This window comes from Odontesthes bonariensis, chromosome 15 (genome assembly GCF_027942865.1).
Source record: "Odontesthes bonariensis isolate fOdoBon6 chromosome 15, fOdoBon6.hap1, whole genome shotgun sequence".
Taxonomy (NCBI): Eukaryota; Metazoa; Chordata; class Actinopteri; order Atheriniformes; family Atherinopsidae; genus Odontesthes; species Odontesthes bonariensis.
This window is the reverse complement of record NC_134520.1, coordinates 11,696,836-11,721,181: the sequence shown is the minus strand read 5'-3', so window position 1 is coordinate 11,721,181 and position 24,346 is coordinate 11,696,836. Positions and strand designations below refer to the sequence as shown.

General features: G+C 41.6%; 2 protein-coding genes across 3 annotated transcripts; both read right to left on the bottom strand.

Annotated features, from left to right (window-relative positions):
- Nucleotides 1-4,259: 4,259 nt before the first annotated feature.
- LOC142401014 (high choriolytic enzyme 1-like) lies at nt 4,260-5,072 on the bottom strand. The gene has a single exon (XM_075486246.1). It carries the CDS (start codon nt 5,070-5,072, stop codon nt 4,260-4,262), a length of 813 nt encoding a protein of 270 aa, XP_075342361.1.
- Nucleotides 5,073-19,573: 14,501 nt separating this feature from the next.
- On the bottom strand, nt 19,574-20,398 carry LOC142401013 (high choriolytic enzyme 1-like). Of its 2 annotated transcripts, XM_075486245.1 has the most exons (2): nt 20,323-20,398; nt 19,574-20,277 (listed from the first exon to the last, which is right to left on the bottom strand). In XM_075486245.1, exons 1-2 carry the CDS (start codon nt 20,396-20,398, stop codon nt 19,574-19,576), a joined length of 780 nt encoding a protein of 259 aa, XP_075342360.1. The 2 variants fall into 2 exon arrangements, with proteins under 2 accessions (XP_075342360.1, XP_075342359.1); XM_075486244.1 differs by having other exon boundaries at nt 19,574-20,398.
- Between the last annotated feature and the right edge of the window lie 3,948 nt (nt 20,399-24,346).

The following is a 24,346-nucleotide window of genomic DNA, read 5'->3' as shown; positions in this document are numbered from 1 at the left end:
AAAATAAGTGAGGACATCAAATTAATTGCTTCAGGTGTTTTGTTTTTTTTTCTTCCGTTTTTTACTCCAAACACATCTTCTGGGTTACAGCGATAAGGGTCATTATTGTCCCATTGTAAATTAGCTTTGCCAAGGCAATTGATAGAACCCCCATGGCGCTTAGCTTGGATTTTACACTTGTTGCTGATGACAGTCTTGATGGTCTTTTTCATCTTTGATCCTGGGAACATAGTTTCCATTTTTACCTGGACAAGGTTAGCAATATGCTTCTTTTTTTACACAATAAAGCTTGAGGTGGCATAGGTGAATGTAAGTCCGTATTGTAGTGCTTGACAAAGATTCCCTCCAGTAATCCCTTCCCCATGTGGTTATGTCATCTGAGGGGTGAAAGATCACTGGTGTCCAACTTAGGCTAGCGCCCTCCATCCAGATTCCTTCAATCATTCAACCATTTTCTGCACTGCAGAGGGAGAAATATGCTCATTTTTCTAAAATTAGACCATATCCAATGTTTCTTTAAGTAATATTGTTTTTTAATTGTTCAATTTCCGGTACTTCAATACATGCTGCTTTTGATACCAAATCCTTACAATTACAATAACTTGTTGACCTGACTAAAATAACATTTTTTTTTTTTCTTGCTATTAGCCCACAATTGCCCCTTCCCAACATTTTGGGAAGGTGTTGCAGGCCTGAAATGTAGACAGAGATGTGTGAAGTTGATTGGACAAAACAAGAAACATATCTGCACTAAAGTTCAATTTTCCATAACATGCCAACTTGCGATTGTACAATATGATACAGCGATTCTTTTTCTTTCGGGGGGGTTGATTATTATTATTATTATTATTATTATTATTATTACTGAATAATCCTGCTCATAAGATGTGTCACAGGGGAAATTCACTATTTTCGTTTCAAAATGTAAAGAAGCACAATGTGAGAAGGTCACTGTATGCAACACATATGTAACTGTGAGTTGATCCATGCTTTACAGCCTTCCAGTTGAGTGAATCATGGCACTCATGCTGTTGTGTTTGAGTAAATTCAATAAAAGTTCAACTTGACTTGAAGTGTTGTTTGTCTGGTTTTGAGGAGCAGTAAATGACTGATTATGGGATGCCATGTTTCTGTACTGGGAACTGTCAATGGAGTCAAAAACGGATGATGCTGACATCAAAGACTGTAAAATTATGCAAATTCAGTTTTATTTGTTTAATCAAAATTCAACAATGTTTAGTAATTTATTGAACTAATGAGACTAAAACTATAGGGAGGTTTAATATTGAAACTCAGGAGTATGCGTCAAAAGTGAAAGAAGCTATAGATTGACAAATTATTCACATACAATGTGGAATAACATTTATTACTCTAGGCTTCAAATGTTTTTCTGCCCCCTTATACTGAATTAATTGTGATATATAATCTTGAGTGGGCAGCTACTGTGGTTGAAAGTACACTCAGCCACTGTGGTTTCCTTTGAAGGCAGGTTTAAGCCCACGCAGATCAACTCTTGAATGTCTTTATGCTTTATGTCTTTATTTAAGGAGCTTCTAATCTCACAGTCTGCCTAAATACCAATTTTTCTAATGCAACTAGTGTCTGATGAAGAAGCAGTTGGAATGTTAGAGGTGAAGAATCAGGAGACAAAAGTTGTCAGATTTTACTTTTATCATTTTAGAATTGGATTGGACTTGGTGACAATCTGAGATCCGAGAGGTCAGATATATCTGAGGAAGGACAGAAAACCACTGTGACATTCCAGAGACAGAAAGATTGAAGATTTACACAGATTACCCATAACTGTATGACCACACAGAGAGTAAGCAAGTGATTAGATCATTGTAACTGCAAATATGAATTTATGTGACAGATGGGTTGTTAGGTAAGCTCTTTAAAATCAACAACTTGGACGCTTTTGCACTGAGCGAGTTTGGCCAAGGTCTCAGCTGGGTTGAAGCATTGCTAAAACTACCGTATCCGTGTCAACCCACGGCATGAAGGATCTGCTGCTGACATGAGACAAAATACAAAAGTCCTACAGTGTTTTTTCGGTGCCATCTGGAAATATTTTTTTGTTTGGCTTTGTATGTATGAATTGGACTAATTTTGAATTTGATCTATTGAATTTGATTGAATAGGATTTGTTCTGATTTAGTTGTAAAAAGCACTTGATGTAGTTTATTTCATTGTATTTTACTTGAACAAGAGTACAAGCAATATAACACTGCCGACTGCCGATGCATTTCTCCTGCACCTGAAAAGGGCTGCTCTAGTGACACTCATTGACAAGAGCGCACACATTTCCAAGCCAGAAATTCCCTTATGCACAGAATTTGGACGGTCTATGGATAATGGAAAAGCAGTTCCCATCCCTTCTACAAAGCCAGCCTGGCCTGTGTCAATGAACAAGACAATCTCATGTGGATGTGTCAAAGGCTGCCAGAAGAACTATTCCTGTGCAAAGAAGGGAGTTCCATGCTACATAGTTATTTTATGTTCAATTTATGAAAATTTAAATGAAAATAAATGTTTTGCTGCCAAGAATTTTGTTTCTTTCTTTATCAAAATAGGATATTTTTCATAAACACTGAGGCATCGATTTGCACAAATGATAAAAGAAGAAATTAAGAAATAGCACTGAACCCCATTTGGTAGAACACTGACTGGAAATTCAGTTTCAGTACAATTCTCGATTTGGGATATAGAGAAGACTTTTGGCAACAGCAAGTGCAATCTTTGAGATAGAAAAGCTATCTTGGACTCAAATGGAAGCTTATGAATTAGGGAAGTTTTCTATATACATATTAGGCATAGATATTCACCATAAAGCGCTGAAAAATATTAAATTTCATGAGAATTTGTCAGACGAACAGTACTTTTTTTTGTCTTTTTTGGGATGTTGAGGGTGATATCTTAAAATGGAGTGGCAGCAAGCCCCAGAATCTTTTTTTCCTGCTTCCTCCTATGTGTCAGGATACTCTCTGCCAAATGTTATAGGTGTGTGACTATTTATTCCATTGTAGTGCCTATATATATGCATTTACATAATTCCGCCAGGAACGTGTCCCAAAGAGAGGGTCTTTGGCCACCTGTAGCTTTCCAGCAGCTAGTTGACCGGGTTGTCCACCCAGGTTGCGATCCTTGAAGGTCCTAGATATCATTTCTGGTGTCAAACCTTTTACAACGCTCCGTGTTTTTTTTTTCGCTTTGCCCCCTGGGTACTAAAAAACTTTACATCTCTTTACAGAACCAAATACAATGATAGAAACCAGTTCTGTTTCTTCTGGTTTACAGCATGAATGTGCATGCAAATAATTTTCAACTGGCACTAAAGACAATTAAAATTAGCTTTGCTGAAGACATTTCAGAATTGAGTAGATTACTGTATCATTTCTTTGATTTGAATATACTCTGCATATTGAACAATTACGAGGTTGACAGAAGCAAGGACATATTTCAATAAAAGAATTTTATTTCATTACATATTTATTCATTTATTGCATCATTCGTTTTGGCTTAAATTCAATAAGGCAGTCTTTATATGACCGTGTTAATGTTTAAGGGATCGTTCGAATGTTCTTGGCTGGTATCAGATACATACTTTGCTCGGTATTAAAAGGAGTAAACCTTTATTTACCAAAACTTTTTTCATTTCATTTCTCAACTTTTCTCTAAAAAATGTGAAAAATATAACTACAGTCTCAAAGGAGTAGAGTTCCTGGGAGGTTAGATAATCAGACACTTGGTGAACACCAGTTTGCACCTTTCATGGCTCATCATTACATCTGTGTCACTGAAAAATTAAAGTGATCTTTCCAAGTGAGGAGGTCATTTAGAGATGAATCGGGAGAGGAGTGATGATAAAACCCAATCTGCTTGTAGGACGGTCATACAGTGAAACAGTAGCAGCAACATCTTCAGATGATGTTCTGACATCTTAAAAAAAGGAATCAGATTTACAGCCATGCTTATCACCAAGAGACCTTTCTTGATTCAGTAGTGTAGCCCTTTTTTCAGAGAGATATAGTATGAGCTTGAGGTCTATTTCTAATCAAACTGTCTATTGGAGGGAACTTAGTTGAAGTACAGTTTTTCCTGGTAAACGCATAAATAGAGAAGAATAACCAGACAGCTGTCAGTTTTGCATCATCTTTATTTTAGATATTTTAGGCCAGAGGGGTCATATCTTCTGTTGACTGAGCATCTGAAGTAATATTATTCGATTCTGATATTTTTATCTGATTCCAACATTGTTGTTAGCAACTGTAGAGCAGGTTGATCCTTTTGATGTCCCAGTTGGACATACTTTCCCTTTGGCCGATGGGGACGTTGGGGTTGGGGATGGGGGTGATGGTCTCCTTTCCGTTCCCAATGGAGAAGGCCGTTTTTCCATAATGCATGATAGAGGAGTAGTCGTAGGGGGTGTTCAGATTGTTGGTGTCATGCTTTTGGAAGTTGTAGGCACTTTCCTGGATGATGTTCCCCCAGTTGATCCTGACGTAGTTGTCGCGGTCGCTCCTGGTCTGCTCGTGCTGGAAGCCCAGAGCGTGGATGAGCTCGTGCTGGATGATTCCGCCATACATGCAGCCTCCCCTGTTCAGAGAGAGCTCCTGTGTGCCTCCCTGTCTGCCCAAAGCAGAGTAACATCCTTGTTTGTTCTCAATGGTGATGAAGTCGTTCTCTCTCGTACGAGGGATGAATTTGATGCAGGTACGGCCTTCAAAGCCCTTCATGGCATTCTCGATCTTCTGCTTCTCGTGGCTGGGGAACTGAGGGCTCACCACATAGGGGATCATCACCTTGCCGTTGGAGGCTTTTGTCCACAGGCAGCTGTTGGACCAGCATTTCATGGCATTTCGTGTGGTTGGAGCCACCAGGTCTCCTTCCCACAGGAACCCGTCAGTGCCGTTATTGGTTGTCAGAATCCTGGTGGTGATGTCGACATCGTCTTGGGCTTCTTCTTGGTCTTCGTCTTGGGCTATTTCTTCCTGGGCAATTTCTTCCTTGAGAGGTTGAGCCTTGGAGAGGCCGAGCAGGAGCAGCAGCAGCAGGCCGGCAGAGGGAGTCATCTTCAGGGTCAGTGTGGAGCTTCTCTGGAGAGAATCCTTGAAGTTTGATGTCTGACTCAGTGAGTCCAGGGTCTTTATACTCTCCTGTGCAGGTGTGTCTGCAAGAGGATTATGGGTTGGGGTCCACTCTACAAGCTTTAGAATAAACCTCTGATGGGAGGATTCCACAGACAAACCTACTTTTTAAATATGGCTTGTTGTCTTTGTTCACTAAAAAGACAAACATAGCTTTACTGGCAGGGTGTTGATGAACTAAACACATAATAGTGTCTTCAACCGAAAACATTTTATGTACAAGTGATTCTGTATATTTACAATTTCAGGAATTTATTCTGTATTATTTGGATACATTCAACTTTCCTTCGATTATTCCCACAAAATAGTTAAACACTACCAGTACACTTATTTTATCATTATTACAAACATGATATTACCATGATGCTTTTTAAGAAAACAGTTGGGAAAATGCAATTCAAATTTAAATATGTCATTTGTTAATCCATTTAAACTTTTATTTAACCGACAAAAGTCCCAAAAAATGATATCAATGACTGGCTTCATCGTTTTGAAAAAAATAGGAACGAAATCTGAAATTTGTTGCATGTTTACCATGGTGTTACATCATCCTTCCTATTAATTACTGCTTGTATTCATCTGGGAACTGATCATACTGATTTATTTTATTACTGTTTACTGTTTATAAATTGCAAATTCTTTATTTCCAAAATTAAATTCGTTTAGGTTTTTCTTTTACTCTGTACAACATCTTCTGTCGCAACATCAGAATTTATATAATTGAAACATTTTTATTCTGTATCAAACAAAAATTAATTATTGTTATTGTATATGTTTATTTTTTGCAAGAGGAGTCTTTGTCCATTCTTGCCAATTACAAGATTTCAGTTCCTCAACAGTTAGTCTCATTGTCTGATTATCCTCTTTATCCGCTCCTGAAGCCACGCTGTTGGAAGTCATGCGATCTCAGAGACTGTCCTGCTGAAATAACCTCTTACCACCAAGGAAAAGATGGTCCTTTGATGGCATCATATGTCTCCTCAGAACTCCAAAATGCAACAATTGCTACCTACACACATGATAAGTCATTAAAGCCATGGACACTGATGCACCAGCATGCCATTGTCTGGCTTTTGTCCTTTTTGTTGAAAACACTCTGGATCTTTCTCATCTTTGGCATGTAGAGCCATACAACTTTTTTTCTTTTCTTAAAAAGCAATTGAAAAGTGCACTTATTTAACCATATTAACGTTTCAGGTGTTGTTCTGGTCATGTTAGATGAGTTCCTTCTCACAGCATTTATGAATATTTGATATTTGTCTTCCTCCTTGAGTAATACAGTTTCAGGTCACGTGTCTTGGTTGCAGTGTTGCACCGTGTTTAGTGAAAATGGCTTTTCAAGGTATTCCTGAGCCCTTGTGGTTATAGTAATTACGATGGTAAGATATTTTGTCACGCAGTGCTCTCTGAGGGCTCTTAAGATTACGTGCAGTCACCAGAATTTTCTGTCTTTGACCTTGACTCTCTAAGGTTCGTCCACACTCCCTGAATCCCATAAAACACTCTAAACCATAAAACTAATTAATTCTTTGAAGCCTTGAATTGAAAAATATTTTACTTATTTATTCTTCTCTGACGGAGTTTGGCACAGAGTGGGAAGCTACAACTTATCCAGGCCTGTAAAGTTTGAATCTTTGGAGAATGCTCCTTTTATATCCAATCCAGGCACCCTCACCTGTCACTAATTCATCTGCTGATTGTAGGATCTTCCAGAACGCTGTTACTTTTATATTTTTTATTTATTGAAGAAAAATGTATATTGGTCAAGAGTAGGATACCTGGAGTTGTTGACAGGTAGACAAAGTTTATAACATGTTCCCGTGTTTTCAGCTCACAGACAGTTTGAACAACAGGCAAAGCTGTCATTGTCATGTCTATGGGGTTTTCCCCATTTTTTTGAGTTCTTAGTTTTGTGTTTTATCATGTTTTAGTTTATTTCATGCCTTAGTTTTCTTAGTTCAGGTCTTGTATTTAGTTTTGCCATTGTTTTCCCCACAGTTTCTGTTTTCTCAGTCCCCATGTTCAGGTCATTAGTTCATTCACTTCGCCTGTCCATTCTTCTAGCTGCATCCATTTACTCATCACTTCCCACAGTATTTAGTCTCTTTGGTTTCTCATAGTCATTGGGAGATCCTTGCACCTTCACCGTTCACCGCCTTCACGGCCTTCACGCCACGCCGAGCAAAGCCAAGCCAAGTTGAGTTAAGTCAAGTCTTTTGTTTTTCCATGGACATGTTTCGTTTTACCACAGTTTAGTCTTGTTATCCGGCTCAGCAACGTTTTGCTTTAACCTTGTTTTTGACTAATAAATCAAGTCTTGTGTTTTTCGAAAGTCCGCATTCGTGTCCTTCCACGCCTCGCAACCCACGAATCGTAACAGTCATCGGTTATTTTACTTTGTACTTATTTCTTAAGTCTTTTGTTTTGTTCATTCTTTTATATCTTTCAGCCTACAATTGTTGGAAATCATTCAATCTGAGAAGATAAAATCATATTCAATTTAGAAAGCCATTAGATCATAATAGATACATTACTTTAAATATTAGAATCAACAATGTCTTATAGATTGTCATTATTGTTATGCACAAGCTTTTCTCATGGACCACCGCTGTCACCTGACCTCAGCATAACTGAAAATAAAGAGCAGTACATGCAAGACGGCCAAAGAAATTCGGAGTGACTACTCAGTTTTACATACAACACTTTCCTCCATGATTAGTTTGGATTTTTTATGGCATTTATCTGTCTTAGATGTGGAGTTAGAAACAGCCTTGTCTGATGTTGAGAGAAGCTCCTCCTCAGAGTTGGTAGGAAATGCCCCCCTCTTCATGGCAGCGATAGTTAGCAGGCAGACAGCTGAGGGGAGAGATGCCACAGGGAGTTGAAAATAGATGGGATGAACATGCAAAGTCTTCTTCTCACTGGGGTAAGTGCGCTAAAAAAAAGGAAAGAATTAGCTCACAGCTCAAACAAGGTCCTTGAACCAAACAAAAATCTAAAGTCTGCATGTCATAAAAGGATGATATCCCAGGTTATATATGTGAAACAGATATTTGTTGTCACTCACTCTAAAGCTGCAGATGAAGCCCCTCACCCTGCACCCTCACTTTCCCACTCACATCACACCCCCACTGGGCTACAGGATCTGAGCACCAGAGGTGGGAGAAAGTCCCTATGTTGCAAGTCCAAGTAGAGTCTCAAGTCTTTGCTCTCAAGTCCAAGTCAAGTCCAAGTCCTAGGATTTTTGTTTTCGAGTCCCAACCAAGTCGTAACAAATCGATTATAATTAATGATACGGATCATGACCACGCCTCCATTAAGTTGTTTATATATTATTGTTAATGTTCTGCCACTTATTCATTTGTTTATTTTTATTAATATTGTGTTTTAGATGCTTCGTCAATATAAGCACTGCCTTCTCGTCCCAATAAAGCTATTTGAAATTGAAAAAAATTGGGCGATATCCTTAGTATCTTTTTTTTGTGTGTATTGGCATTAATTATCCAGCCAAGACTGATAACAGGAGTGCATTTGTAAATCAATAGACAATAGACTTTGGGAGGTATTTCTCCTTTTATTTCTACACAAACTTGCTGAAACTTGCACATCAAAACTTCAGGCAGCGTTCAGGTGTCACTGACGGCTGGGATTTCTGGCTGGTTGCTACAGTATTGATGCTTTTAAAAACTTTTAAAAAAAAACTTAAAAAAAAACACTTTTAAAAAATATTTTAATATTTGTGCTTGCTGCATGTGACTTAACTCGAGTGCAGAGGGTTAAGTCCAAGTAGAGTCTCAAGTCTTTGCTCTCAAGTCCAAGTAAAGTCCATATTCTGTCTCTCAGTTTTGTTTTATTTGTTTATTATGCATTTGAGGTTTATTTTGTGACAGATTCAAGCTATTCCAGTCTACAGCTAATCTGGTTATTGTGCCTTTAAGAGAATCTAGTGATTTTGAGTTTATTGTTAATCCTACACTGCCCTCTAGTGGCGTATGTTGGAAGCAAGAAGTGCGCTAAGTGGGAGCCAGAAAGGGCAGCAGAGTCCCCAAAACACGTCGCTCCTCGGTCGAGTCTGCCGTTTTCCTCACCTTTTGCGCTTGTCAAAGGCATAATCTGTAAGTTAAGTCATATATGCTTAATTAGGAATGTTTACTAGCTCTTTCATGTTGCGTTTGTGTTACTGAAGGCGGTACGCTCTTCACTCAGTAAAGCTAATGTTAGCATTTACCATTGTGGCTGCTATTCAAAGTGCGATGTATTGCTAATGTTAAGACCTCAGGTTGGTTATTGTACACACAGAAGTAAGTGTGAATGTATGTTTTTGCACTGAAACTGAACGTTGTTTATTGTGTTTCTTTTGTCACAGTTTTACAAGTAAAATGGATCAGTAAACTAAGAAATGCTCCACGAGTGGTTACTGAAGCCATATGTTTAGCTCGCTGCATAGGCTAAAGCTCTTAGCTGAGGGCAGAAGAGTAAAAAGATTGTCTACACATCAAGTGCATCGTCGGGGTGCTGAGACTCTCCACGCCAGTGAAAGCAGACATGTCTAACCACGGAGACACCCCACTGCTCTCCCAGCTAGAAGTCAGATCAAAGTGCAGCTCAGCTTCATCACGCCGGTCATCAGCCAGCCTTGCTGCAGCAAAAGCACGAGCCGACGCCGAAGCCGCCAGCACCAGAGCAGAGTACGCCAAGCGCCAAATAGACATGGAGGTCGAAACGGCACGCATTGAGATGGAAAAGACTCGGCTGGTAGCTACTATGAACGCCCTGAAGCAAGAGGGAGAGGCTAAAGCAGCGCTCGCAGCAGCAAGGGTCCTTGAGGCTGCAGTTTCGGACCAAATAGAGTTGGAAGAGCCGCCAGAGGTTCCTGCTACAACAGCCATGGCTGCCAGCCGCACTCACGAATATGTAAACACTCACTTTCATAATGTTGCTAGTATGGAAGATGAGACAAAGCCTGATAAAGAACAAAAGTGGGACATAAATAACACCAACAATGTCGAGCCAAGCGGGCCAACAGTTGCATGTGAGTACACGCCCAGCTATCAACCTATCAGACAACCCAAGCCACCGCCATTCCATTCCCCCAGCTACATTGGAGCATATACTGTCCCATCTCCATCTTTGCGCCAACAAACTGATGTATCAGACCTCGCTGTGCTCCTCTCACGTCGTGACCTCCTGACAGCAGGACTCACAGTGTTTGATAACAAGCCAGAGACCTATGTAGCATGGAAATCAATGTTTCACAACGCCACTGTAGATTTGAACTTGAAGTGCTACGAAGAGCTTGATTTACTTACCAAATGGCTGAGTGGTGAGTCCCTCCAACGTGCTCTAAGGATTAGAGCCGTTCATGTTAGCAACCCCAGAGCAGGTCTTGAATGTTTATGGCAAAGGCTCGACAGAAATTATGGTTCACCAGAAGCGATCGAGGCTTCGCTGTTCAGTCGCCTGGAAAGTTTTCCCAAAGTTGGCTATAAAGACAGTCACCTCCTGCAAGAGCTTGCAGACCTTCTCCAAGAGCTTGAGTCTGCAAAAGATGAAGGGTATCTACCAGGCCTCAGCTTTCTCGATACTTCAAGAGGAATAAACCCTATTGTGGAAAAGCTCCCTGGTGGCCTGCAGGAGGCTTGGGTCAAAGTGGGATCAAGATATAAAAAAGATCACAAAGCTCACTATCCACCTTTCTCCTATTTTGTCCAGTTTGTCAACAACCACGCTGAAATGAGAACAGACCCCAGCTTCATCCTGCAAAGCTGCGGCCCTGCACACATGAAAGCAGAAAGGACACTAGTGAGACCAACACGGTTCAAAGTTCCCGTCACAACGAACAAAACACAGGTTGGCGCAGCCAACAATGAACCAAAAGCTCCCCCTCTCGACCCCAATAAACAGTGTCCAGTACACAAGAAACCACATTCTCTCGCCAAATGTAGAGGATTCAGAATGAAGACATTGGCTGAGAGGAGAGGTCTGCTTAAGGAGCTGTCAATCTGCTACAAGTGTCTGTCATCAACAGAACACAGGGCTAAAAACTGTAAATCTGTTATTCACTGTGTGGAGTGCAACAGTGATTCACACACTTCCGCCATGCATGCTGGGCCACCCCCATGGACAGATATAGGCCCTGACACCCTACCATTGGCCCATGGCGGGGAGCCAGATACCCCAAGCCTCACAGTGACCACATCTAGCTGCACTGAGGTATGTGGACAAGGACTACAGGGAAAGTCATGTTCTAAAATGTGCCTGGTGAATGTGTACCCCTGCTCAGCCCCCAATGAGAAAAGGAAAATGTACGCGATCTTAGATGATCAGATTAATGTGTCATTAGCTCGGTCCCCCTTTTTTGACATGTTCAACCTGCATGGTGAGGCCCTCCCATACACAATGAAAACATGCTCAGGAACAGTGAACACACAAGGGCGCAGAGCCCATGGCTTTGCCATCGAGGGCATAAACAGAAAAGTGTCAATAACACTACCTATACTCACTGAATGTAACCAGATCCCAGACAACAGAAGTGAGATACCCACCCCTGAAGCTGCAGCCGCACAGCCTCACCTCTCTCACGTAGCCACACAAATACCGCCACTTGATCCATCAACTGACATTCTTCTCCTGCTGGGCAGAGATGTGATTCAGGCTCACAAGGTTCGCCGCCAGATAAACGGCACAAACGAGGCTCCTTACGCCCAACAGCTTGATCTTGGGTGGGTAATTATTGGAGATGTCTGCCTCTAAGGAGCCCACAGACCCACAGTGAACTCTTACAAGACAAACATACTTGATAACGGCCGGCCCAGTTTCCTCTCTCCCTGTGAAAACAGAATCTACACAAAGGTAAAGTTCACAGAAGACAACCCCCTTTTCGAGAGCATGCAACCCAAAGATGAGCTGGGCAAACACATCTTTAAACAAACAGCAGATGATGACAAACTGGCACTCTCTGCAGAAGATGACTCGTTCCTGAATGTTATGCACCATGGCTTTGTTAAAGATGAGGCAAATAACTGGGTGGCTCCCCTCCCGTTTCGTCATCCCCGACTCCGCTTGCCTAACAATAGAGAGCAGGCACTCACCCGCCTCATGTCTCTACGTAAAACACTCAAGAGAAAGCCGGAAATGAAAGAACATTTCGTGGAGTTTATGAAAAGGACATTCAGCAAAGGACACGCAGAAAAGGCCCCTCCTCTTAAACCCCACCAAGAACGTTGGTATCTCCTAAGCTTTGGCATTTACCACCCACAAAAGCCAGGTAAAATCAGAATTGTATTCGATTCAAGTGCCCAGTGTGGAAATGTGTCTCTTAATCAAGTGCTGCTTAAAGGCCCAGATCTTAACAACAGTCTTGTAGGTGCACTTCTCCGTTTCAGAGGTGAACCATACGCTGTGATGGCTGATGTGGAGCAGATGTTTCACAACTTTATGGTCAGGGAGGACCATCGTGATTACCTGTGCTTTCTCTGGTTCCGAAACCACGACCTGGATGGAGAAGTGGAAGAGTTTTGAATGACAGTTCACGTGTTTGGAAACTGTCCATCTCCCTCAGTCGCCATTTATGGACTCAAGAGAACCGCTATGGAGGGAGAGAGTGAGTACGGCAGTGATGTGAGGAAATTCGTTGAGCACCATTTTTATGTAGATGACGGGCTAAAGTCATTCGCCTCTGAGGACGAGGCAATCGACATCCTCATCAGAGCACAAAAAATGCTGGCTCAGTCCAACATCCGTCTCCACAAGATATCGTCCAACAGTCCTGTAGTCACCAGTGCCTTCCCTGGTGAGGATCTCGCCACAGGTCTGCAGGGACTTGAGCTTGGACAGCATGCCCCGCCCATGCAACACAGCCTCGGACTGGGCTGGAACTTGTCCACAGACCAATTCTCCTTTCGAGTGGAGATCAATGATAAGCCCTTCACCAAGCGTGGCGTGTTATCAGTTATCAACAGTTTTTACGACCCGCTTGGGTTCGCTGTGCCAGTCAGCATTGAAGGACGCTCCATCTTGAGAGAGATCTCCAAAGACATCAGTGAATGGGATACTCCACTGCCTAAGGAGCAACAGGACAAGTGGCAGAAATGGAAAGACTCCCTAAAGCATCTGGTCAGCTCAAGATCTCCCGTATGTATACATCCATCTCACTGTCCAAAGCACAGAGAAAGGGAATGCATGTGTTTTGTGATGCATCCACAAAGGCAGTCGGGGCTGTCGCCTACCTGAAACTCACCACTGCTGATGGACATAGTGACAGGGGCTTTATCCTCGGCAAAGCCAGGCTAGCTCAAAAACCAGACATCACCATTCCCAGGTTAGAGCTGTGTGCCGCAGTGCTGGCTGTCGAAGTAGCAGACATGGTCCAAGAAGAGCTCGACTTTACATTCGATGAAGTAAACTTCTACACAGATTCTAAAGTAGTGCTGGGCTACATTTTCAATGACAAGAGACGCTTTTATGTGTATGTACATAATCGTGTAGAACGCATCAGGCGCTCCACTCAGGCCCACCAATGGCATTATGTGCCCACACATTTAAACCCAGCTGACCACGCCACACGTGGACTGCCTGCTGAGCATCTTTCCCACTCTACATGGCTCAGCGGGCCTCCCTTCCTGACTGACTCAAGCCAAGGTCAGACACAGGAAGTGCCCTTTGACCTCATTAATCCTGAACATGACACTGAACTGCGTCCAGAGGTTGTATCCTGTGCTACCTCCCTGTCAAAAGGCACGCTCGGAGCTGCAAGGTTTGAAAGATTCTCCAGCTGGAGTCGTCTGTTAAATACCATTGCCAGGCTGCTCCACATCGTCGCATGTTTTAAGGCTGCCACTGGGAGCAGATGCCATGGATGGCACAAGTGTGACAAGAACATCACTAAAGAACAGCTCCAGCAGGCCAAAGCCATCATCATTCGTGCAGTGCAAAGTGACGTGTATGCAGATGACATCAGACACGTGGAACGCGGTGAGTCTGTCCTCAAGCAAAGCCCACTTAGCAAACTGAACCCAGTCATGGACACTAACATGGTCCTCCGTGTTGGAGGTCGGCTGACAAAGGCTCAACTCACAGCAGACGAAACACACCCCATACTCCTCCCCAGTAAACACCACGTCACTCAGCTCATAATCAGACACTTTCATTCACAAGTACGCCACCAGGGCAGACACTTCTCTGAAGGTGCCATCAGAGCTGCGGGTTTCTGGATAGTGGGCGGGAAAAGAGCCGTAAGCAGTGTTGTCTTTAACTGTGTTACATGTCGCAGATTAAGAGGCAAACAACAAGAACAAATCATGTCAGACCTGCCAGAAGACAGAATGTGCACAGACCCTCCTTTTACATGTGTCGGCCTAGATGTTTTTGGCCCTTGGCCCGTCACAGTCAGGAAAACATGTGCAGGTCAGGCAAAAGCCAAGAGATGGGCGGTAATCTTCACATGCATGAGTACTCGTGCCATCAGGGTTGGGGAGTAACGGATTACATGTAACGGCGTTACGGTAAAAGGATACAAAATAAAAGTAACTGTAATCCGTTACAGTACAAGCAAAAAAGATGTACTCAGATTACAGTTACATTCAGTGAGAATGGGGGTTACTTAACAGGATTACAATTTGTGCGAGGTTGCAGTGACAGAAGTACAGAGCGGCAGTGTCGGACTGGGGAAAAAAATCGGCCCTGGCAATTTTCCCCGGGACCAGCCCCCCCTCAGTATTAATTAGTATCTCCAATCTAATTAAATAAAAATAAAAAAACGAGCACAGCCCGCTCATACAGTCAATGGCATGTACCCATAGAAAAAATACACACTCACTCGATCACACGTCACACAACCTGCTAACAACCATGATCAGTAACCTACACAAACCCAGACACATAATGGCTCGGCGGCCAGCAATCGGATAAACCAATGAAGTGAATCAATCCTGTGAAAGAATGAAAACAAGTGAATGAAACCTGCACTCACCCATTATGAAGTTAACTCTGCCAGCCCCATAATCTTCCCCCTGCTCAGCTAACTCCTTGACGTCGGGTATGGTTGGTAACGTTACTGCGGCTAGCATTAGCAACTAGGCTGCTAGGCTTGCTAAATCGGTAAGCATCAAGGCTACTGAAGAAAGCTAGTCTTTTTAGCTACGTTATATTATTATCTTTCTTCTCGGCTATAAGTTAACCTTTGTTTACGGCCACTGGCCCTAACCTGACGCGCTAGCTGTCAAATCACCGGAAGTTTTCACCGGAAGTACTGGCGCACACACACAAGCAAGGGTGTGCAAAGAAAAATAAAATGTGATGTAAAAGTATTACTTTGCTTATTTATTACTAAAGTAGAGCACTTCATTGTCATTGCACATGTATTAATGAAATGCAGTTTGGCATCTTATCAAGTGTAACGCGTGCAGATTGTATAGCATGCAGTATTTAGAGATAAAATGCAGTTATTTACAGCTAGTGTAAGGAAAGATGGTTAATAGATATGTGCAGAATAGATCAATTAAGGGAAATGCATGTATGTGCAGAGAATGTATAATGTAGTTATGGCAGTACAATGAAAAGAAAAATAGCATGGTATAAATAAATGTGATAAATACAGATGGAATCATACAGATAATAGGCTACCATAAATAGGTAAAAGTAATCCAAAAGTAATCCAAAAGTAATTAGTTACATTACTTTTTTTAAGTAATCCAAAAAGTTACACTACAATTACATTTTAAACAAGGTAACTTGTAACTGTAACGGATTACATTTTTAAAGTAACTTACCCAACACTGCGTGCCATCCACATTGAAGTAATAGAGTCAATGGACACTTCGTCATTCATTAATGCACTGCGACGTTTCTTTGCCATCAGAGGTGCTGCCAAGCTGCTCAGATCAGACTGTGGTACAAATTTTGTGAGTGCTTGCAGAGAACTTCAAATTGACAAAAGAGGCTGTCACAACCAGGGGCGTCAGCTGACCCAATACTATACAGGGGCACAACAGGGGCACAGAAATATGATGCGCGCGAGCAAAATTTTTTTTGCAGTTATTTCTTTGGAGGTCGGACAGCCGTTCTTGCCCACACTGGTTTCTAAGCCTGGTTTTCACAATCTTGAGCTTTGAGAAGGACCTCTCAACTTAAGGAGGCAGCTAAATTAGCTGCCTCCTTAAGTTGTCTCTCCCTCTTTTCCGTGGGCATTTCGAATTGTCTGCATTTTAACACAACATGCAGGTGAATAATTCGAATTGTGCTTTATTTCCATCATTCATCTTGCTTGATAAAACGAAATGTCATCAGCTGCCTGTAACTTAGTTTGGTAGCCTACCACAAAACAACCTGAGCCATGTAAAACGTTGACTGCAAGCTAGCTGGCTGTCGGTGTTTTTTTTGCTACCTAAACATTAGCTGACTGTCAGATTATTTATGGTCACTAAACGTCCTAAACTCGACATTGGATTCGAGTTGATTGTGATCATGTATTGTAGCCTAGGCACTGTGTACACATTTCAAGCTCACCTTTCCAGGCAATCAGGGCAGTCGCTCTACTCCCACAGTGTCTCTGTCGCCCGGTCGCGTGCGCGCTTGTTTTTTTTTTTTTCTAGTGAAGCGTGCTGCTTGCCCCCCGCAACGCCCGCGCCCCTCCCTTTTGCCTAAATCTCCAGGTGTCTGGTGAATCTGAATGATTGACTCTGAAGACTTTATTTTTGGAAACTTCAATCAAAATGACGAATTATACAGAAAATCATGTTGAAATATGAAATCATATTTGCCTATATTATTTTTTTCTCCTGTGCACGTCACTGATACCGGGGCACCTCAGATCTACAGGGGGGCACGTGCCCCCGTGAAAAGGGTCTCGCGACGCCAATGGTCACAACGGCAAAATCAACACTTATCTTGGAAATAGTGGTTGCGAGTAGCACTTTAATCCCCCACACGCCTCCCACATGGCTGGATCATGGGAGCGCATGATCGGCGTCAGTCGGCGGATTCTAGATGCAATGCTGCTGCAGCATGGAAAGGCCAAGCTCACACATGAAGTGCTGGTGACATTCATGTCGGAAGTGACTGCTATTGTTAATGCAAGGCCGCTTACAGCAGTTTCCACTGACCCGGAGCATCCTGAGATTCTCACTCCTGCCATGCTGCTCATGCAGAAAGCAGCCACACCTCCAGTCATCCCAGGCCACTTTGATGACCGTGACCTGTTCAGAGCACAATGGAGACGTGTACAGTATCTGGCCAATGTCTTCTGGGGGCGATGGAAGAGGGAATTCCTCAGTGGACTACAACATCGTCGCAAGTGGAGAACACCTAAACCCAACCTACAAGTAGCAGATGTCATCCTGCTCAAGGAGGGGCAAGAGCACAGGAACGACTGGCCTCTTGGTGTTGTTGCAAAGACCTTTCCTTGCCAGGATGAAAGGGTAAGGAAGATCCAGGTCAAGATAACCCGCAGCGGCCAACAGAGACTGTATTTGAGACCTATCAGTGAGGTCATCCTGCTCGTGCCGAGGAATCACGCCTAAAAGACTCCTCATATCCTTTGAAAACAGTGGGTGTGGGTTAGTATGACATCCTGCTGATGTCAGACGGGGAGTATTCTGTCTCTCAGTTTTGTTTTATTTGTTTATTATGCATTTGAGGTTTATTTTGTGACAGATTCAAGCTATTCCAGTCTACAGCTAATCTGGTTATTGTGCCTTTAAGAGAATCTAGTGATTTTGAGTTTATTGTTAATCCTACACTGCCCTCTAGTGGCGTATGTTGGAAGCAAGAAGTGCGCTAAGTGGGAGCCAGAAAGGGCAGCAGAGTCCCCAAAACACGTCGCTCCTCGGTCGAGTCTGCCGTTTTCCTCACCTTTTGCGCTTGTCAAAGGCATAATCTGTAAGTTAAGTCATATATGCTTAATTAGGAATGTTTACTAGCTCTTTCATGTTGCGTTTGTGTTACTGAAGGCGGTACGCTCTTCACTCAGTAAAGCTAATGTTAGCATTTACCATTGTGGCTGCTATTCAAAGTGCGATGTATTGCTAATGTTAAGACCTCAGGTTGGTTATTGTACACACAGAAGTAAGTGTGAATGTATGTTTTTGCACTGAAACTGAACGTTGTTTATTGTGTTTCTTTTGTCACAGTTTTACAAGTAAAATGGATCAGTAAACTAAGAAATGCTCCACGAGTGGTTACTGAAGCCATATGTTTAGCTCGCTGCATAGGCTAAAGCTCTTAGCTGAGGGCAGAAGAGTCCAAGTCTTTTTTTGATTTGGTCAAGCAAGTCTCAAGTCATCAAAATCGGGACTCGAGTCCAACTCAAGTCTCAAGTCTCGAGTCCAAGTCCCCACCTCTGCTGAGCACCTGTTTCATTGTGGAGCTAAAAACAGGCTGGTTCCTATGTCGCCCTAACAAAATTTACATCTCTTTACAAAACCAAATACAATGATAGAAACCAGTTCTGTTTCTTCTGGTTTACAGCATGAATGCGCATGCAAATAATTTTCAACTGGCACTAAAGACAATTAAAATTAGCTTTGCTGAAGACATTTCAGAATTGAGTAGATTACTGTATCATTTCTTTGATTTGAATATACTCTGCATATTGAACAATTACGAGGTTGACAGAAGCAAGGACATATTTCAATAAAACAATTTTATTTCATTACATATTTATTCATTTATTGCATCATTCGTTTTGGCTTAAATTCAATAAGGCAGTCTTTATATGACCGTGTTAATGTTTAAGGGATCGTTCGAATGTTCTTGGCTGGTATCAGATACATACTTTGCTCGGTATTAAAAGGAGTAAACCTTTATTTACCAAAACTTTTTTCATTTCATTTCTCAACTTTTCTCTAAAAAATGTGAAAAATATAACTACAGTCTCAAAGGAGTAGAGTTCCTTGGAGATTAGATTTTCAGACACTTGGTGAACACCAGTTTGCACCTTTCATGGCTCATCATTACATCTGTGTCACTGAAAAATTAAAGTGATCTTTCCAAGTGAGGAGGTCATTTAGAGATGAATCGGGAGAGGAGTGATGATAAAACCCAATCTGCTTGTAGGACGGTCATACAGTGAAACAGTAGCAGCAACATCTTCAGATGATGTTCTGACATCTTAAAAAAAGGAATCAGATTCACAGCCATGCTTATCACCAAGAGACCTTTCTTGATTCAGTAGTGTAGCCCTTTTTTCAGAGAGATATAGTATGAGCTTGAGGTCTATTTCTAATCAAACTGTCTATTGGAGGGAACTTAGTTGAAGTACAGTTTTTCCTGGTAAACGCATAAATAGAGAAGAATAACCAGACAGCTGTCAGTTTTGCATCATCTTTATTTTAGATATTTTAGGCCAGAGGGGTCATATCTTCTGTTGACTGAGCATCTGAAGTAATATCATTCGATTCTGATATTTTTATCTGATTCCAACATTGTTGTTAGCAACTGTAGAGCAGGTTGATCCTTTTGATGTCCCAGTTGGACATACTTTCCCTTTGGCCGATGGGGACGTTGGGGTTGGGGATGGGGGTGATGGTCTCCTTTCCGTTCCCAATGGAGAAGGCCGTTTTTCCATAATGCATGATAGAGGAGTAGTCGTAGGGGGTGTTCAGATTGTTGGTGTCATGCTTTTGGAAGTTGTAGGCACTTTCCTGGATGATGTTCCCCCAGTTGATCCTGACGTAGTTGTCGCGGTCGCTCCTGGTCTGCTCGTGCTGGAAGCCCAGAGCGTGGATGAGCTCGTGCTGGATGATTCCGCCATACATGCAGCCTCCCCTGTTCAGAGAGAGCTCCTGTGTGCCTCCCTGTCTGCCCAAAGCAGAGTAACATCCTTGTTTGTTCTCAATGGTGATGAAGTCGTTCTCTCTCGTACGAGGGATGAATTTGATGCAGGTACGGCCTTCAAAGCCCTTCATGGCATTCTCGATCTTCTGCTTCTCGTGGCTGGGGAACTGAGGGCTCACCACATAGGGGATCATCACCTTGCCGTTGGAGGCTTTTGTCCACAGGCAGCTGTTGGACCAGCATTTCATGGCATTTCGTGTGGTTGGAGCCACCAGGTCTCCTTCCCACAGGAACCCGTCAGTGCCGTTATTGGTTGTCAGAATCCTGGTGGTGATGTCGACATCGTCTTGGGCTTCTTCTTGGTCTTCGTCTTGGGCTTCTTCTTGGGTTATTTCTTCCTGGCCAATTTCTTCCTTGAGAGGTTGAGCCTTGGAGAGGCCGAGCAGGAGCAGCAGCAGCAGGCCGGCAGAGGGAGTCATCTTCAGGGTCAGTGTGGAGCTTCTCTGGAGAGAATCCTTGAAGTTTGATGTCTGACACAGTGAGTCCAGGGTCTTTATACTCTCCTGTGCAGGTGTGTCTGCAAGAGGATTATGGGTTGGGGTCCACTCTACAAGCTTTAGAATAAACCTCTGATGGGAGGATTCCACAGACAAACCTACTTTTTAAATATGGCTTGTTGTCTTTGTTCACTAAAAAGACAAACATAGCTTTACTGGCAGGGTGTTGATGAACTAAACACATAATAGTGTCTTCAACCGAAAACATTTTATGTACAAGTGATTCTGTATATTTACAATTTCAGGAATTTATTCTGTATTATTTGGATACATTCAACTTTCCTTCGATTATTCCCACAAAATAGTTAAACACTACCAGTACACTTATTTTATCATTATTACAAACATGATATTACCATGATGCTTTTTAAGAAAACAGTTGGGAAAATGCAATTCAAATTTAAATATGTCATTTGTTAATCCATTTAAACTTTTATTTAACCGACAAAAGTCCCAAAAAATGATATCAATGACTGGCTTCATCGTTTTGAAAAAAATAGGAACGAAATCTGAAATTTGTTGCATGTTTACCATGGTGTTACATCATCCTTCCTATTAATTACTGCTTGTATTCATCTGGGAACTGATCATACTGATTTATTTTATTACTGTTTACTGTTTATAAATTGCAAATTCTTTATTTCCAAAATTAAATTCGTTTAGGTTTTTCTTTTACTCTGTACAACATCTTCTGTCGCAACATCAGAATTTATATAATTGAAACATTTTTATTCTGTATCAAACAAAAATTAATTATTGTTATTGTATATGTTATTTTTTTGCAAGAGGAGTCTTTGTCCATTCTTGCCAATTACAAGATTTCAGTTCCTCAACAGTTAGTCTCATTGTCTGATTATCCTCTTTATCCGCTCCTGAAGCCACGCTGTTGGAAGTCATGCGATCTCAGAGACTGTCCTGCTGAAATAACCTCTTACCACCAAGGAAAAGATGGTCCTTTGATGGCATCATATGTCTCCTCAGAACTCCAAAATGCAACAATTGCTACCTACACACATGATAAGTCATTAAAGCCATGGACACTGATGCACCAGCATGCCATTGTCTGGCTTTTGTCCTTTTTGTTGAAAACACTCTGGATCTTTCTCATCTTTGGCATGTAGAGCCATACAACTTTTTTTCTTTTCTTAAAAAGCAATTGAAAAGTGCACTTATTTAACCATATTAACGTTTCAGGTGTTGTTCTGGTCATGTTAGATGAGTTCCTTCTCACAGCATTTATGAATATTTGATATTTGTCTTCCTCCTTGAGTAATACAGTTTCAGGTCACGTGTCTTGGTTGCAGTGTTGCACCGTGTTTAGTGAAAATGGCTTTTCAAGGTATTCCTGAGCCCTTGTGGTTATAGTAATTACGATGGTAAGATATTTTGTCACGCAGTGCTCTCTGAGGGCTCTAAGATTACGTGCAGTCACCAGAATTTTCTGTCTTTGACCTTGACTCTCTAAGGTTCGTCCACACTCCCTGAATCCCATAAAACACTCTAAACCATAAAACTAATTAATTCTTTGAAGCCTTGAATTGAAAAATATTTTACTTATTTATTCTTCTCTGACGGAGTTTGGCACAGAGTGGGAAGCTACAACTTATCCAGGCCTGTAAAGTTTGAATCTTTGGAGAATGCTCCTTTTATATCCAATCCAGGCACCCTCACCTGTCACTAATTCATCTGCTGATTGTAGGATCTTCCAGAACGCTGTTACTTTTATATTTTTTATTTATTGAAGAAAAATGTATATTGGTCAAGAGTAGGATACCTGGAGTTGTTGACAGGTAGACAAAGTTTATAACATGTTCCCGTGTTTTCAGCTCACAGACAGTTTGAACAACAGGCAAAGCTGTCATTGTCATGTCTATGGGGTTTTCCCCATTTTTTTGAGTTCTTAGTTTTGTGTTTTATCATGTTTTAGTTTATTTCATGCCTTAGTTTTCTTAGTTCAGGTCTTGTATTTAGTTTTGCCATTGTTTTCCCCACAGTTTCTGTTTTCTCAGTCCCCATGTTCAGGTCATTAGTTCATTCACTTCGCCTGTCCATTCTTCTAGCTGCATCCATTTACTCATCACTTCCCACAGTATTTAGTCTCTTTGGTTTCTCATAGTCATTGGGAGATCCTTGCACCTTCACCGTTCACCGCCTTCACGGCCTTCACGGCCTTCACGCCACGCCGAGCAAAGCCAAGCCAAGTTGAGTTAAGTCAAGTCTTTTGTTTTTCCATGGACATGTTTCGTTTTACCACAGTTTAGTCTTGTTATCCGGCTCAGCAACGTTTTGCTTTAACCTTGTTTTTGACTAATAAATCAAGTCTTGTGTTTTTCGAAAGTCCGCATTCGTGTCCTTCCACGCCTCGCAACCCACGAATCGTAACAGTCATCGGTTATTTTACTTTGTACTTATTTCTTAAGTCTTTTGTTTTGTTCATTCTTTTATATCTTTCAGCCTACAATTGTTGGAAATCATTCAATCTGAGAAGATAAAATCATATTCAATTTAGAAAGCCATTAGATCATAATAGATACATTACTTTAAATATTAGAATCAACAATGTCTTATAGATTGTCATTATTGTTATGCACAAGCTTTTCTCATGGACCACCGCTGTCACCTGACCTCAGCATAACTGAAAATAAAGAGCAGTACATGCAAGACGGCCAAAGAAATTCGGAGTGACTACTCAGTTTTACATACAACACTTTCCTCCATGATTAGTTTGGATTTTTTATGGCATTTATCTGTCTTAGATGTGGAGTTAGAAACAGCCTTGTCTGATGTTGAGAGAAGCTCCTCCTCAGAGTTGGTAGGAAATGCCCCCCTCTTCATGGCAGCGATAGTTAGCAGGCAGACAGCTGAGGGGAGAGATGCCACAGGGAGTTGAAAATAGATGGGATGAACATGCAAAGTCTTCTTCTCACTGGGGTAAGTGCGCTAAAAAAAAGGAAAGAATTAGCTCACAGCTCAAACAAGGTCCTTGAACCAAACAAAAATCTAAAGTCTGCATGTCATAAAAGGATGATATCCCAGGTTATATATGTGAAACAGATATTTGTTGTCACTCACTCTAAAGCTGCAGATGAAGCCCCTCACCCTGCACCCTCACTTTCCCACTCACATCACACCCCCACTGGGCTACAGGATCTGAGCACCAGAGGTGGGAGAAAGTCCCTATGTTGCAAGTCCAAGTAGAGTCTCAAGTCTTTGCTCTCAAGTCCAAGTCAAGTCCAAGTCCTAGGATTTTTGTTTTCGAGTCCCAACCAAGTCGTAACAAATCGATTATAATTAATGATACGGATCATGACCACGCCTCCATTAAGTTGTTTATATATTATTGTTAATGTTCTGCCACTTATTCATTTGTTTATTTTTATTAATATTGTGTTTTAGATGCTTCGTCAATATAAGCACTGCCTTCTCGTCCCAATAAAGCTATTTGAAATTGAAAAAAATTGGGCGATATCCTTAGTATCTTTTTTTTGTGTGTATTGGCATTAATTATCCAGCCAAGACTGATAACAGGAGTGCATTTGTAAATCAATAGACAATAGACTTTGGGAGGTATTTCTCCTTTTATTTCTACACAAACTTGCTGAAACTTGCACATCAAAACTTCAGGCAGCGTTCAGGTGTCACTGACGGCTGGGATTTCTGGCTGGTTGCTACAGTATTGATGCTTTTAAAAACTTAAAAAAAAAAACTTTAAAAAAAACACTTTTAAAAAATATTTTAATATTTGTGCTTGCTGCATGTGACTTAACTCGAGTGCAGAGGGTTAAGTCCAAGTAGAGTCTCAAGTCTTTGCTCTCAAGTCCAAGTAAAGTCCATATTCTGTCTCTCAGTTTTGTTTTATTTGTTTATTAT

Excerpts from the sequence above, each read along its gene's own strand:
- LOC142401014 (XM_075486246.1), bottom strand. The coding sequence starts at position 5,072 with ATGACTCCCTCTGCCGGCCTGCTGCTGCTGCTCCTGCTCGGCCTCTCC.
- LOC142401013 (XM_075486244.1), bottom strand. The coding sequence starts at position 20,398 with ATGACTCCCTCTGCCGGCCTGCTGCTGCTGCTCCTGCTCGGCCTCTCC.